This window comes from Gadus macrocephalus, chromosome 8 (genome assembly GCF_031168955.1).
Source record: "Gadus macrocephalus chromosome 8, ASM3116895v1".
NCBI lineage: Eukaryota > Metazoa > Chordata > Actinopteri > Gadiformes > Gadidae > Gadus > Gadus macrocephalus.
This window is the reverse complement of record NC_082389.1, coordinates 11,929,376-11,943,750: the sequence shown is the minus strand read 5'-3', so window position 1 is coordinate 11,943,750 and position 14,375 is coordinate 11,929,376. Positions and strand designations below refer to the sequence as shown.

At 44.1% G+C, this 14,375-nt stretch overlaps 2 protein-coding genes across 3 annotated transcripts; one reads left to right on the top strand and one right to left on the bottom strand.

Moving 5' to 3' along the window:
- Window positions 1-4,991: 4,991 nt before the first annotated feature.
- On the top strand, window positions 4,992-6,224 carry mplkip (M-phase specific PLK1 interacting protein). Its single transcript, XM_060059018.1, has 2 exons — window positions 4,992-5,506; window positions 5,658-6,224. The coding sequence occupies exons 1-2, from the start codon at window positions 5,132-5,134 to the stop codon at window positions 5,841-5,843; spliced, it is 561 nt and encodes a 186-aa protein (XP_059915001.1). The 5' UTR covers window positions 4,992-5,131; the 3' UTR covers window positions 5,844-6,224.
- A 495-nt stretch (window positions 6,225-6,719) lies between these two features.
- On the bottom strand, window positions 6,720-12,749 carry LOC132463090 (ras-related protein Ral-A-like). Of its 2 annotated transcripts, XM_060059017.1 has the most exons (6): window positions 12,358-12,749; window positions 11,787-11,830; window positions 11,580-11,712; window positions 10,852-11,060; window positions 10,187-10,361; window positions 6,720-7,375 (listed from the first exon to the last, which is right to left on the bottom strand). In XM_060059017.1, exons 3-6 carry the CDS (start codon window positions 11,691-11,693, stop codon window positions 7,244-7,246), a joined length of 630 nt encoding a protein of 209 aa, XP_059915000.1. In that variant the 5' UTR covers window positions 11,694-11,712; window positions 11,787-11,830; window positions 12,358-12,749; the 3' UTR covers window positions 6,720-7,243. The 2 variants fall into 2 exon arrangements, with proteins under 2 accessions (XP_059915000.1, XP_059914999.1); XM_060059016.1 differs by having other exon boundaries at window positions 11,580-11,830; window positions 12,358-12,748.
- Window positions 12,750-14,375: the final 1,626 nt, after the last annotated feature.

Genomic DNA, 14,375 nt, shown 5'->3' with positions numbered 1-14,375 from the left:
CTTTTCAAACCAGTGGCCACTCAAAGATCTTTTCCATATTACCTTACATTCATCCTTTATACACATAGAACCAAGTCAGACTTTCTGTCAAACTGAAAAAAATGTAACCGTTTCTAATGCAAGTTAACAAACAGCTGGACTGAGGTTTCAAGCAGACCAGGACTGGGTTAATGCAGATAATTAAAGCATTTTAGCTTTGGTATAAGGGTTAGGGAATGTTTGAGAAATTGTATCTGGACACCTCATCAGTGTTTCTTATAAATAGAACGCAGAGCCGTTAACGGCAAGGGGACAGTGGGCAGTGGCGAGATGATCTGTAGATTCAGAGTGTTGACGAATATGTGATCCAAGCATGTGACACATCTGAGCCGATCCCGACGACATGTAACAATTTCTTTGAATGTACACCAAAAGAGTTGACTCAGTTTCATCTGCTTTGAAGTAAATAAGTAAAGTGAACCTATTTAAAAAGACTTGAAACTGTTAGGCGGCCTTGATTGCCCATGTTGTAATGATAATAGTTGAGCCAATGCGCTGGTAAGGTTGGTTATGGCTGATAAAAGGGGATGGTTGATGGTGATCTATTGGTTGGTTGTATACGGGTTGTTAAGGTGCTATAGGATTGGGTAGTAGTTGGTGGTTAAGGCAGTTGTGGTGGTTTTTAAAAGGTGGATGAATTGGATGTAGGCGTAGCGACATTGGTAGTGGAGTTTTCGTGAGGAGGTTGTAGCGAATTACCCTCCCAGCCCAATAATTTACTTAAAAAACAAACAAACATTGCTTTCATCCTGCCATTCAAAATGATATTAATCAATTGATAGCAGTAGTAGTAGTTGAATAGTAACAATTCAGTGGTCAGATTAAAGAGTTCCTCAGAACCAATAAAATATTAAAGACATTCCAATATTCACACGATTAGTTTACTTTGGTTTTAACACTGTGTCCACTTGCTCATGTCCAGACGCCCACACAATGAGCCTCTCCACACCTCTCCATCAGATATTACTCATGCCTGGCAGCAGAAGGGAGAGAAGGAGTGGAGCAGAGAGAGAGAGAGGTGATTTAGAGACGACGAGAGAGAGGGGATGTAGAGATGGAGAGAGAGAGGTGATGTAGAGACAGAGAGTTGATGGAGAGATGGAGAGAGAGAGGTGATGAGAGAGAGGTGATGTAGAAATGGAGAGAGATAGGAGTAGCAATGGGGGAAGAGGAAGGATGAGAGAGAGAGCGAGAGCGAGAGCGAGAGCGAGAGCGAGAGCGAGAGAGTGGTCAAAATGAAGAAAGAGGGAGGTAGAGAACAGATAGAAAGAAAAAGGGAGGGAAGGAAAGAGAGAGCGTAGAGGGAGAGAGAAGGAGGGAGATTCCACAAATTCTCCTCCCCCTCCTCCTCAGTGGCTCCCCTCTTGCTTCCCCAGCCTGGAGCGGGGGAGGCGAATAAGGAGGAGTGAGGAGGAGGAGGGGGAGAGAAGAAGGTGGAGCGGGGAGGGGGTCTGAGTCAGTGCTGAAGTCACGGAGGTGGGAAGTTGTAAAACGTGACAGTAGGTGGACGCAGATGAACTTTCTAAATTTACACCAGCTTGACGAGAACTCGCCAACGCCACGGCACTGCTTAGCTACAGCCTCCTGGTGTGATGTCTTAATGTATTTCAGAGGAAATAAAAATAAAACGCCCTACAAGGACTTCTCTGTTTACTAGTCATCGCTACTTGGCTCGCCGCCTCGTTTCAGTTTCGTGGCATCCACACAACCAACGTTTCTTCAGGGCACCAACTGCTCCCAAATCTCGTAAAAACCAACAACTACTGTCTGTTAAAAAATGGTAAGCAATGAGTTTTGTAAAAAAATATGTTAGAGCAAACTATGAAGGTTATGGTGGAGTTATGGTCAAATCTGTTAAATAAATGTATAGCTGTTCAGGCATTTTTCTCAGAGCCTCCAAGGGCTGCAGAAGGCCATATATTCAGTTAGTCAATTAGTCGAATGCTTTGGGCTCTCAGCGGCTGGGTACTTGATTAGATCGCTGATGGCTGCTGATTACCTGTGAGCATCCACTGACCGGAGAACAAAACAGGGAAGCAGTACTAATGGTGCGCTCCATCATATCCTTTTAGATGCTAATAATCAGTTTACCGTGATTGGACCTTTCTCGTGGTTGAGAGTAGGAGGGCGTGGGGTGGCTTTAGATCGAACATGCCAGCCAATGGACTTTTAACAGAAACGTGGTGCTTTGGGACATCGGATCAAAGCAAGTTCTCACAACAAAAGGGAGTTATTGTCTGGGCGGCTCAGTTCACAGCCGACTCCCTGAAGCTTGTGTCCTATAACATAATGTTTGCTAATCTGTTTTCTTTCTTTTAATAGCTAGCAGCTTGGAAAGCCTTTGTGTTAAGGAATGTAAGCATGCCCCCATAACTTTAGTCTTTCAACGTTCATTCGAACACATTGGCCGAGAACACAGACATTTTTGTTATTATGTGTTAGGGCAATTATCTCATGGTACATTATCTGTGCATAAAGTGTTTATCATTAAGTGGCAAGAGAGTGTTTTTTATTGTTTATTAAAGCAATGAGTACTGCATTTAAATGTATTCGATTTACTTGGGTAATATATAATTGTACATTTACTTAAGACCCCAATAAGATCTGAATCAATCAAACCGTCTCCCTTTTGCAGGTTTCTTAATTAATAGCACAGAGCCTCACTAATTAATTTGAGGGCTATGAACAAGAATAACTGTCAATTAATACCTTACCTATCTCCGAAGAGGACAGGAGGACCCATTGAATTATTCTTAGAACTATTAATTCCTAGAAGGAATGATCCTTCTTTCTGCTGCTCTCTAGTGGAACTCAACCAAATAACATTGACAATGTAGAATGAATGATGGAATGAGTGACGGGAAGTACCAAAGAATGGTTAATAACCAACATGGTTTCATCCATAAACTCCAAAAATGTGGCTGGACAGATTATAATCAAGATTGGAAGGATTCATGCTATATTTCACATTAAAAACCATTTGCTGCATCTTGTCAGCTGTTTTACATAAAAAATAGAAGCTAATCAGGCAAGAATAACATCGTTTTGAAAAGCCATCCAATAATCAGGCCTCACTGTGGATCTAGGTTCTGGGCTCCGTGTCGGAATGCATGAATGAGGAGCGAGAGAACAAACGAACATACAGGCCACTGTCCAGGGACAGAAACTCACAGGATTCTGATGAACAGATTCCCAAAGAATGACCCAATGGAGACCTTCAAAGAGGGTGGACGATGAGTCATCACGGGGTATGTAAAAAGATGCCCCAAGTGGATAACATCCTGCCAAACTATCCAGAGAGGGACAATCAGCCAACTCTCGGGGCCCGGGCCCTCTCGAAGGGAACCGGGTCAGCAAAGCATGAAGCCGGATGGATCCAGTCAGCAATCAGAGCATGAATCTGGTGGTGGTGGAGGTGGTGGTGGTGTTTGGGAAGTGCTGAGACCTACGGCTTTAAATAAACAGAGACTCCGACCTCGAGGTGGGCCCATTGGCCCCGGGGCCACTGGGCTTTGGGGTTGTGGGGTGGTGGGGGGGGCACAACACAGGGCAGGACCTTGTGCTAAGTCAAGCTCCAGTGTAGCGCACAGCTCTTCTCTGCTGTGCTAGCTGACCTAGCAGCCCGTGTCCTGGGCTCTAAATAGGCCAGCCAACTCTTCTTTTCTAATTAGGCAACAAAACCAGCAGGGACCGGCCAGCCCTAATGTTCTCTAGCTGGGTTTATTTACTCAGGGATGAAGCTTAGTTCAGCAGGGGGCTTTTGGGGGAATGCTGGGAAGGGCGAAGGCTTCCGAAGGTCTAACGAGAATATGTTTCTCTGCCCATTCACATGTTTTTTGAAGTTATCATTTTCCCTGAGGTCGTTTTGCAGATGTCATTAATAAAGAGCAGGTAGGGGGTTGGGGTATCGCCCAAGGATGTCTACAGGTAGACTGTGGGAATGGGGTATCGAACCCAGGGCATTTCGGCTAACACCCTAGCCAGTACAACATCCTGCCCCTGTATAACATGAGATAATATGATGCTACAACACACAGCCATTTTGATTCTAGTCATTATACTCCTTATAAGCCAACTTGGCTGAATTCAAAATATCAAACACACTTTTAACATATGCAAAGGATTTGATATGGTCAAAATTACAGTACAAAACTGCTATCACAGTAATGGTACCACCCTTAGCAGTCATGAGTCAGACTCAAATGGCTTTTAGAGACCGCAACAACACATCTGGATGTTGTTGATAGCATGAATGTTGTATATTTTGCCCGTCAGATTTCGTCTCACTTGACATTCTAACGTGAAAAAATTAGTATGGGTTATAAAATGTAGTCCTTAATGAGGATTTAGTTTGTAAGATGTAATTGCTACATTACAGTGTGAGTTTTCAAAAATAACTCACTACATTGAACTATTCACATTTTTCAACATTTTGTTTTGGCAGTATTAACCATTTAGACATAACTTTGATTGACTTCTCTGTAGACCAGATGCAGGTCAAGGTAGTCAAAGTTTCAGTTTAATATTTTAGCATGCAAAGCAAATGAACAAAGGGCATCTATTCATGTAGAATGTGAGTCTAATGAGCGGATACCTGAGTCATTGTTTCTCCAGTCCGTCCTTCTCTGTCTGATCGTGCTACTAATGGCCCAGTGGGCCTACTAGCGGTACTTGCCCCTCGAAAGACCACAACACCTAGCAACCGTTTTGTTTGAAAAAGTTTGTTTGTTTGATAAGCATTATAAGTTTGTTTGAAAAGCATAATAATTCTAATTTAGAGATGTATATGATGTATACGATTGCTCGATTGAGTTGAAAATATTTCATAATAAACCTAACTGACGTGAACACAGTGAATATCAACAATAATAGGGACGTCATAATAAATGTTACAACTAGGTGGCAGTGCAACGGCTGGTGGACGGACCGAAACCAAAAACGCCTCGAGGATAAAGTATTTCCGGTTCCGGTTTAGTACTCAATAATAACAGAAGCGGGAGTCTCGCAGGTAGTAAACTCACTTCGTTTGGAGATAGTTAGGAGCTGAAACAGGTGAAAAATATTTACTCACTGTTTTATATAACAGTGTAAGATGCAGAGAGGTAACACGAGATTTCCAAGCCCGGGTGGAATGAGGCCGCCGATGGGAGGTTTCAGGAGCCCCGGAGCGGACAACCAAGGCAGCGGCGACGGAGGAAGGTTTTGCCCACCCACATTGGGGTACCGCGGGGCTGGTTCCCCCTCTACCGGACAACGATTCGGAAACTTTGGGGGTTCTCCTAATTCCTCGAGAGATTTCGGTAACAATAACAGGAGTTTTGGGCCGAGTGAGGGGTATTATGGTAACACATCCTCACCCATGCGTACACCGCGCAGACAGGACGGGAACGGCCGCGGTGGTCAGTCCTATAGACACCAGTCTCCGTACCAAACGCACAGTCCTTCCCCGTATCGTCGTGGCTTTCAGGTAAACACACAACCTTCATAGTGGAGGGTGTTGGTGGACATGTTAACATTTATATGGTTTGCGTACATTGTTTATGAATTCGTATTTTACATGCTGGGAACAGCCGTCGACCTTTTCTCATACTTAATACCGAATTAATCTTTCTTTAAAGGGTTCACCGCAGACATCCACCCCGTTTGTCAGGGAGAGGGGCGGTGGCGGAGTGGAGAAGTATTACAGCCCGTCCATGGTACAGGACCCCTGGGCTAGCCTAAAGCCAGTGGAGGTTACACAAACGGGGACCAAAAGCAGTACGCCGAACACTTTCCACACAGGCAAAACGACGAGATATTTCTAAGGACAAGTTGGATTGCGATGGGATAGTAGGGCGAAACTCACTTCGGGCGTCAGTTTTTATTTTGCAGATTGAAAATATCACCAGCGTATATATTACCTATTTTCTCAGGTATTTTGATTTTGAAGTTTGTTCTACATGAACTCAAAAACAGCATTTTAATCATCCGACGGCTAAAAGGTCAAATCCCAGGGAATGTATTTACTACAAGATGTCATAAATACCTTGGCCCCTTTATGTAACTGTACATATACCGTTTTGAAATGTTAACCGTAATTGAATATCATTTTATGGAGTATTGTTAGTATTTTACAAACTATTTTAAAATCAATTCAAAAGCATGTTTACGTTTTTTAGAAATTAAAACATTTGTTATACATGTGATTTCCATTAATTATTTCTTCTGGATGAAATTAATCATTTTCATATTTTAATGAATGCACAAGCTAAATTAAACTGTACTTTGATACACTATGTCAGGATATTAACCCATAACATAATTCTGAAATCCTAAACATTTCGGCTTCATAAATATCTTAATTAATTTGAGCTTGCACTACAAATTCAGGCTTTAACTGCTGGTCGTCAAGTAATCCATAATCAAACCATGCAAAACTCTTACTACAGATTCAATTTTTTTTCTCTTCATGTAGCCAACATTTTCCAGAAGCCAGTGTCTCCGCATGATGGATTACCAATGGCATGCAATTATCGTATTTTCTTGTTGAAGCTTTGATACGGTTATGGCTAGGACAGAGTGATTGAGATGAATGCTCCTCATAGGGTGTTAAGGGGAAATACAGCCAACATGAGGGGCTATAGGCCACGTTGAACTATTCTTGTCAAAACAGATTGGCATGAGTTGAAGAAAACAAGAACTTTAATGTAGTGTAAATATGGCTTTAATTTGACAGTTGCGCACAATGATAAACATCCAGTTTACAATACACTTAAAATACTCAAGTAAGGTTTATAAATAGACTCTGACAAGCACAATTTCCATTAAGAGCCTACATCAATTTCTCAGTTAACCGGTTATCAGCCTCTATTAATATGTACCACAATTACTCTTGACACTTTGCCACAACCACACAGTCATGCAGCACTCGGTAAGCTGCCATTATACTTCAGCTGCAAATTATTAACTTCTAAAAGGAACATCACTATGTTGTCTATTTTCTTTAAAACATTCAGCCTGTATTAACAAATGCCAGGAAAGCAAACTTACTCGCGGCCATACAAGCTCCTGTCCCCCACAGGTACGATGGGAACGTTTGAGTCTTTGACCTGTTGGCTCTGGGTACCACTGGGAGCGGTGTGGTCCACCTCCAGCTGTGGTTCTCTAGTGACAAGGAGGAGGGGTAGAAACAGAGACAAAGGGCCGTTTGTCTGGCCCAGCCTCCTCAGCTGGAGCGCGACCAACAGCAGCAGCGGTCTCTGATCCTCTGAAGCAGACTCTTCTTTTTCTTCCCGCCTTTCTCTTTTCCATCCTCCATCTTCCGGCCACGGATCTCACGCAGGAGGTCAAAGAACGCCTGCAGGGAGGTCAACTGGTGACTAAAGGGCTGATTATGGTTCCACGTCGACACAATGCAAGGACCCCGCAGACACGGCGATGGAGGCCAGTGGCCTGTACTACGAACCTCGATTAGTGGGTTAGCGAGGTATTTTGCGCTCAAAAGCCTGGGATAGCTGGGACACGAAAGTCAATCTCTTTTAGCGTCGCTGTATCACCATGGTGACTTATGTTCTCAACCAAACCTGGTCGGGAGCAGGTTTTCAGCTAAGTATCGGGTTAGATCGGCGTGCGCAGCTTCCTAGCCCCTCCTTTGACAATGGTGTCACCATTACTGGGTTTTCCCGTGGACCTCGGAGCCCATTTCGTACAGGCGTCTCTCCGACAGAGGCTCTTTCGGGACCGATCCCTAAGCATTGCCTGAGAATATTCTTTATGAGAGATTCAGGTTCTCATCAGAGGGTATTCGCTATTTGAATGTCCTTGTTGGACCTTATGTAAACAATGCTTAAGTGGTAGAGTGGAGGTAGCGCGTCAGTCTTGAATCTCTGCGCGGGGGGTTCGACTCCCAAGTGACGCGCATTTATGTAAGCTTAAAGTCCCAATTCTCATGCATATGGAATACTTATTCACTAAAGGTTATGGAATTATATTTTTGTGCTTATTTTGAACTTTTCAAGGCCATGCTGGCACCACATCTATGGTGGTAAAAGGCATGATAGACCGGCGAGTTTTGAACCTGGTCGCTGGCTTTCGGGTCTTGTACAAATCCACTACGCCATTGCCGCTACATCTCAGCGGTTGAAAACATATGCAATACATTTCTTACATAGGGTGTATTTAAAGTGATTCCCTAAATTATAGAATAAGGCAGGTTGGACATTGCTTAGGCATTTTGAAATCATCATTCTATTGGGATTAATGGCTTACAATTCTGCATTTGGCATAGTTATTTTGTAGACAATATGCAGAATCTTTACACTTATACACATTTATAGACTTCTTGATCTATCCAGTTTGTAAAGGTGAGTAAAATGACGCGATAAACGGCCCTTTCACGTGAACGCGCATTGAACCTAAAGCGGAAAACCTGGCTCGACGAATCGAATCCTAAGTGAGCGTCGTAGAACCATTTAGCTCGGATCGCGAGTTGCGTTTGTCGATCCAGGCTTTCCCAAGAAAGCCTGGGTATGTTCATCGATGTTCGTAGTATACCCCACTGAACCTGTGTTGGTTTTGCAGTGCTTTTAGGGCCCACTCACGCTAGGCAAAGTCGCCCTGTACCGTACTCAAGTACAATTCCCCCTCGCCACTGGCCTGTGCTCACATTAGGCAATCTCAACTGAGCCTGCGTACGGTTGCCTCTTGTACATACATCCTCACCAAGCGTCCGCTGCTTGGTAGAACAACAATGGAGAACAACACAGAGAACCCAATTGGCACTTTACTGACTTTGTTGCTTATTTGGAGCCGTTCTACTCAGATACAGCCCTCTCTCACTGAGCATTTGTACACTGCCAAATATGCCGTTTTATGACCTACTTTTTCGCGACACAGTCCGCGAGTTTACACTGCCCAAAGTAAATTGCCTGCTTGAGCTAGCACCCCAATTTGCCCATCCGGACCCTGCACACATTGGCGGTTTATTGCGTTTCATTCTGTTGTAAATGCGTTCCCGGGGGTTGGGGGTTGGGGGGGGGGGGGCTTGGGTGGAGGTGTTGCTGTGCTGTCTCCACAGAGACAACACAGCGATATCATCAGCAGTTCTAACTGGAGACAGTAAAATCCGCAAGCTGCTGATCATGTGAGAGAAGGTGATGCAGTCATATTAAACAAAGACGTTGAAAGATGGTGCCATCTACGAGAGAAACTCTCCTTACGAGGCTTTTGTCGGGATAAAAAACAAGTAGTCAGCAAAATAAAGAATATTTGGCTTTTTTGCATCGCGTTTGTAGCCTACATATGAACTTATTCGTGCATGCGGGGGTCTTCATTCATAAAAAACGAAACATTTGGGAGTATGAAGGTTTTCTAAAGAGCTCTAGACTGCGCAGCCCCGCCTTCTCCAGTGAACCAAGAAAGCCTGCGCCATGAAGAACGGTGGATTTTTGATCAAAAACGCAACTTGAACCCAATCGTGAACAGCATGCCGCCATGTTTATTGTTTAATGGGGTAGAAGCCAGGGTCGCATGGACTATACATCATCCAGCTCAGGTTGCGTATCCGTGCGTATGTCGGCTCATTAGCATCTATACCGTAGCCTGAGCACACCTCTCCAAAGTGTACACCACGGAATTGAACTGTACTTGAGTACGGATGGTGTTCTCACACGAGCCAAACGATCTAGGCTCTAAGGGGCAAACGTACTTGAGTATGGTACAGATGGCCTAGTGTGAGTGCACGCTTAGTGAGCGGACCAATCACAGCCCTTGCTGCTGCGTCGCCTCAACGCAAGGTTACAGTTTTTGGGAGGCGCAGGTCAGGCCCCTGCGGTGGACGTAAGGACGTACTGGGTCCATAAACCCCCTTCCGTTGCCTCAACGACATAATCTGCCTTAAGGATCGTAGGTTAACATATCGACTTGATATTTGTAAATTATGTGTAAGCAAATAAAGATCAGGGAAAGTTTAAGGTAATATATCATTCAAAGTAAATCTAGATGGTCCAAAATAATGGTCTGAGCAGGTCTGATCATGCTTGAATTTTTTTTATACCAGGCAGTAAAACATGCATATTGAAATCGATTCATAGATTCATACCCGCACACTGTAGCGCGCACAAACATAACCGGACATCCACCAGGCCCGGTGTCGGCGAGCGGCTCCTACCTTGTCAACGTTAGCCCGGGTCTTGGCTGACGTCTCCACGTAGCCGACCCCCCACTGCTCCCCTCGGGCCCTGGCCTCCTCGCTGCTGATCTGCCTCCGGTCCTCCAGGTCAGACTTGTTCCCCACCAGGATGAACGGCACCTGGCCATCCTCCTTCACCCGCACGATCTGCTCCCTGAGCAACACGTTCTGAAGTTATTATGTGATCATTCAGCACGCGCTTCTTCACAAAATGATGGACAGCGGTTTTCTTGAGATGATTGCCATTGAGGAGCATCTAAGGGATAAGGGCGTCATGCTCAAGGATTCTTACAGGTAGACTGCAGGGTGACATTTGGATTCAAACACGACTTTTCGATGGGGGTTTAGTCATAGTCCTTTGCACCACATTTCAGGAGGTGTCAACTATTTTTGGGGGGGGAATCATCTCCCTCTACATTTTCCATTTCAGTTGTTCAAATGTATGACACTACAGGGTGAAACCATTATGCTTTGTCGCGGCGGAAATTGAAAACGGGTGCTAAACAAATAAAAAGCTGCGTCAAAAGAAGAAAAACATTAAAAAAATTATGTTAAATTCCTCACGACTGAAAGCATTGTGAATGCATGGGGTCTGCAATACATGTTCAGAATGTCGTGCTCCTTTCTGATTGCCTGCCCAGTACCTCAAGTCGGCAGCGGCGGCTAGGGACTCGGGCTCTGTAATGGAGAAGACACACAGGAAGCCCTCCCCGCTGCGGAAGTAGTTGTCCCGTATGGCGGCGTAGTCCTCCTGGCCCGCCGTGTCCAGGATGTCCACCTGCACCTCCTGCCCGTCCACCACCACCTTCTTCCTGTAGCTGTCCGCCTTGGTAGGCTCGTAGTCCTCCACAAACTGGTGGGCAGACGCACACACACCTGATTGTAGGCTAGTCTGTCAATGCATAGATGCAAGTTTGTCTGTAGTATGTACACTAGTCTGCCTGTCGATGTGCTAATGTCTTTTTGTACAATAGTCTGTCTGTCCACTAATTGGTCTGTATATATGCTAATGTATGTCTGTACACACTAGTCTGTCTGTTTACATGGTAGTCTGTTTCTTCTGGCCAGGGTACAGCACAACATGTAAAATCCACAAGAGTTTTATACATTATATACAACCAAGATCCGATGATACTACTTTATGATACCTTGAAACCTGTAATTACTCCATTTACAATAATGCTACTTATTGAATGTACTTTTTTCATCTACCACTTATTTTTGTCTAGCTAGCATAGCCATAGCCTGACCCACTTACTGGAAACAATTCCCTGCATGACAATTTTGATGGGTGTTTGCAGTGTCTGCTAAATTACTCAATAGCAAATAATTTCCATTGGAAAGACCTTTGGGCCAATGCACACACACTCACCTCATCATACATGAACTGCAGCGTGAGGGCGGACTTGCCCACTCCTCCACTGCCCACCATGATCACCTTATGGAGGGCCAGTGGTGGGGACCCTTTACTCTTATCGGCAGCCATGATTTGGTCAACTGGTGGGCTGGAAACAAGGCAGGTAGTGGGAGTACCGGTCAGGTGAGCGGGTCAAAAAAACACTTCAACCCAAGGAAATACCTCTACGTGGATCCTCTTCGTTCACTTCCCCGGTCCTGGACGAACTAGAAACGCACACAAATATCCGTCAGTAAACTTTTGTTTGTTATTCTCTTATTTGTTTAACAGAACAAGCGGAGACAGTACAATGTTGTGTGCGGTTAGACAGACTCTGCCTTCCAGCTCGACATTCACGAACAAAACGTCTTTTGTAAAGCCAGCTAAGGTGACATCACCAGCCCCGGGTCTGATGACAAACCACGGCCAAATCATCCACAAACAAACGCAGAGCAGCAACGCAGTCAAGAAACCTGCCCTGCCCAAGGCTGCGAAGGGGTAGTGTGGTTTAAATGGTATAAGCTTGTCGATTCAAATAAAGCCGGTTTTTTTAACTATTTTGCATAGAAAGTGTTCCATCAGCACAAAGTTGAAAACACAAAACCTCGAAAATAAGTAAAACATATAAATATGTAATAGATAAGATAGTGTTGGCAACCTATAGTTAATCGTTGTAGCACTAGCAGGGCGACAACTGTGTCACCAGTTTGTAAACAATCACTACATGAAAAAATGATGTCCTCTAATGATGTACCTGGTTTGACCGGTTCTGTGAGGTAGTCAGCTTTCCAGGACAACACTGTTACCTGCGATCGAATATCCAGCAATGGTGAAACTACTTAACCAATAAATCTATAAAACAAAAAACTAAATCTGCGTTTAGGCTAGCAAAGGGCTTGCCTCCGTAACTTGTTAAACAACAGTCCGCCCTGACAATGATATCTGTTGTGAGCCTAAACAAACCAACTTCCCTACGGGCAGTCAGGTGTACGACGCGTTATCTTGCGCTGAGAACGAGGAGGTGGTTCCTCGACCGACAGCATCCTCGTCGATACCTGTTAACTACGGGGTTTCAGGCAGGACGATACATGCTGCTGTCCTACTCGTAGGTTAAACTGTCATCCGGACCGACCTCGGTCCGACGGTGCTCTGTATGGAAAGCCAACAGGGCCAGAATTTGCCTGGTTTCAGTTACCACGTCGTTGGGCGTTTATAAACGCTAATTTTAGCGCCATCGTTCGGAATGCTATGGTAAGGCATTCTTTTTTTTTTTTTTTATTAAATATTAATCGAATATTTCGTGTCTATTGACCATATGGTGAAAGACTAAATTTGAATTGCCAAATTACTCAATTCTACGGAAAATCGATAATTGTCTTTATTGTACTTTGTACTTACAATCAAGTATATATTATTTTCTCACATTTATAGAAGAAAACATCATTGTTGACACTCCATTCTACATCTCCAGTGAGTCCAAACCCAAGAAGTATTGAAAATGTTTTTAATAATATAAATGTAAATCAATAATAGGAATTCATAAACCAATCAATGCCAATGAATAAAAGGAATCCACTAGACATTTGTATTAGGTGTTCATCACAAGCGGTCCACGTTAACAATCAATGTTAAACATCCATGTAGACGTCCATGTTAGACGCCCGTGTTAGAATTCCCTGTTAGAAATGAATTTGTTTAACATACATGTGTTTAACATACATGTAAGACGTCCATGTTAGATGCCAATCTTGGAAATCAATTTGCTAAACATCCATGTTAGATGTCCATGCCAGATGCACATGTTAACCATCCATGTTAAACGTCTATGTAGAAGTCCTATTAGGTGTCTATGAGACAAGTTAGGGCAGGGGTCTCTTTGCCGCTCCTACCTCCCTCCTCACTGGGAGGTTGAGGCTGCAGGGGCCGCTGTCTCCCGCCTCCACCACCGACTCTCGTGAGAGAGAGGTGGAGGGAGGATGATAAAAAGAAAGAAAGAAGAGACAAATGGGAGGGAAAGTGGAGTTGAGAAGAAGTGATGAAGAAAAGAGTGGGTGGTAAGAAGAAGAAACAGATAGAGAAGAAGGGACTCTTAGGGCCTGGGCTTTATTGCTGTTCAGGCTTTCAACCTCTTCACTTGCTCCAATCAGACTTAGGGGGAGTTGTTTGGAATAAAGAATATTTGGTTGATTTGGTAAACAAAAAGGCCGATAACAGATAACCCATGCAGTAGCATGCTTTTAACCCATAGAGGGCAGTGTGAGCCCATATTTACTTCTTATCGTACGATTTTAAAAGTTGGTGCATTTAATTAGAGATTTGGAACAAGATCAATCCATTGCGCTATCATGTAACCCACTACCTCCATTTCCTTTAAAATCAGGGATATAAGGTTTGTTTTACCTTTTAGAAACATTATTTTGCATTTTGTGGCATTCATCTACCAGTCCAAGTACTCTGTAGTAGTAGTGCTGCTAATGTTGTGGTAGTATGACCATGGGACATACCTTGAGAGTGAGGTTTAGCAGCTGTTGCCATTACTGATGTCTGACACACCAAACCCGTTCAGGGGGTGGAGCCGCAGGAGGATCTGGGTCAGGAGGTCGTCCACCAGGTTACTGCCGACGGTGGAAGGAGTTCTGGGAGGACGGGACCGGTTAGCCGACTACATCCTCTGGATAAATTTAATGTACTTGGAAATGGAAGTTTGAACTTCATGGGCTTACATTTCCCAAGTACGTTTACTATACCTAACTCAATTGTATTATTTCATCG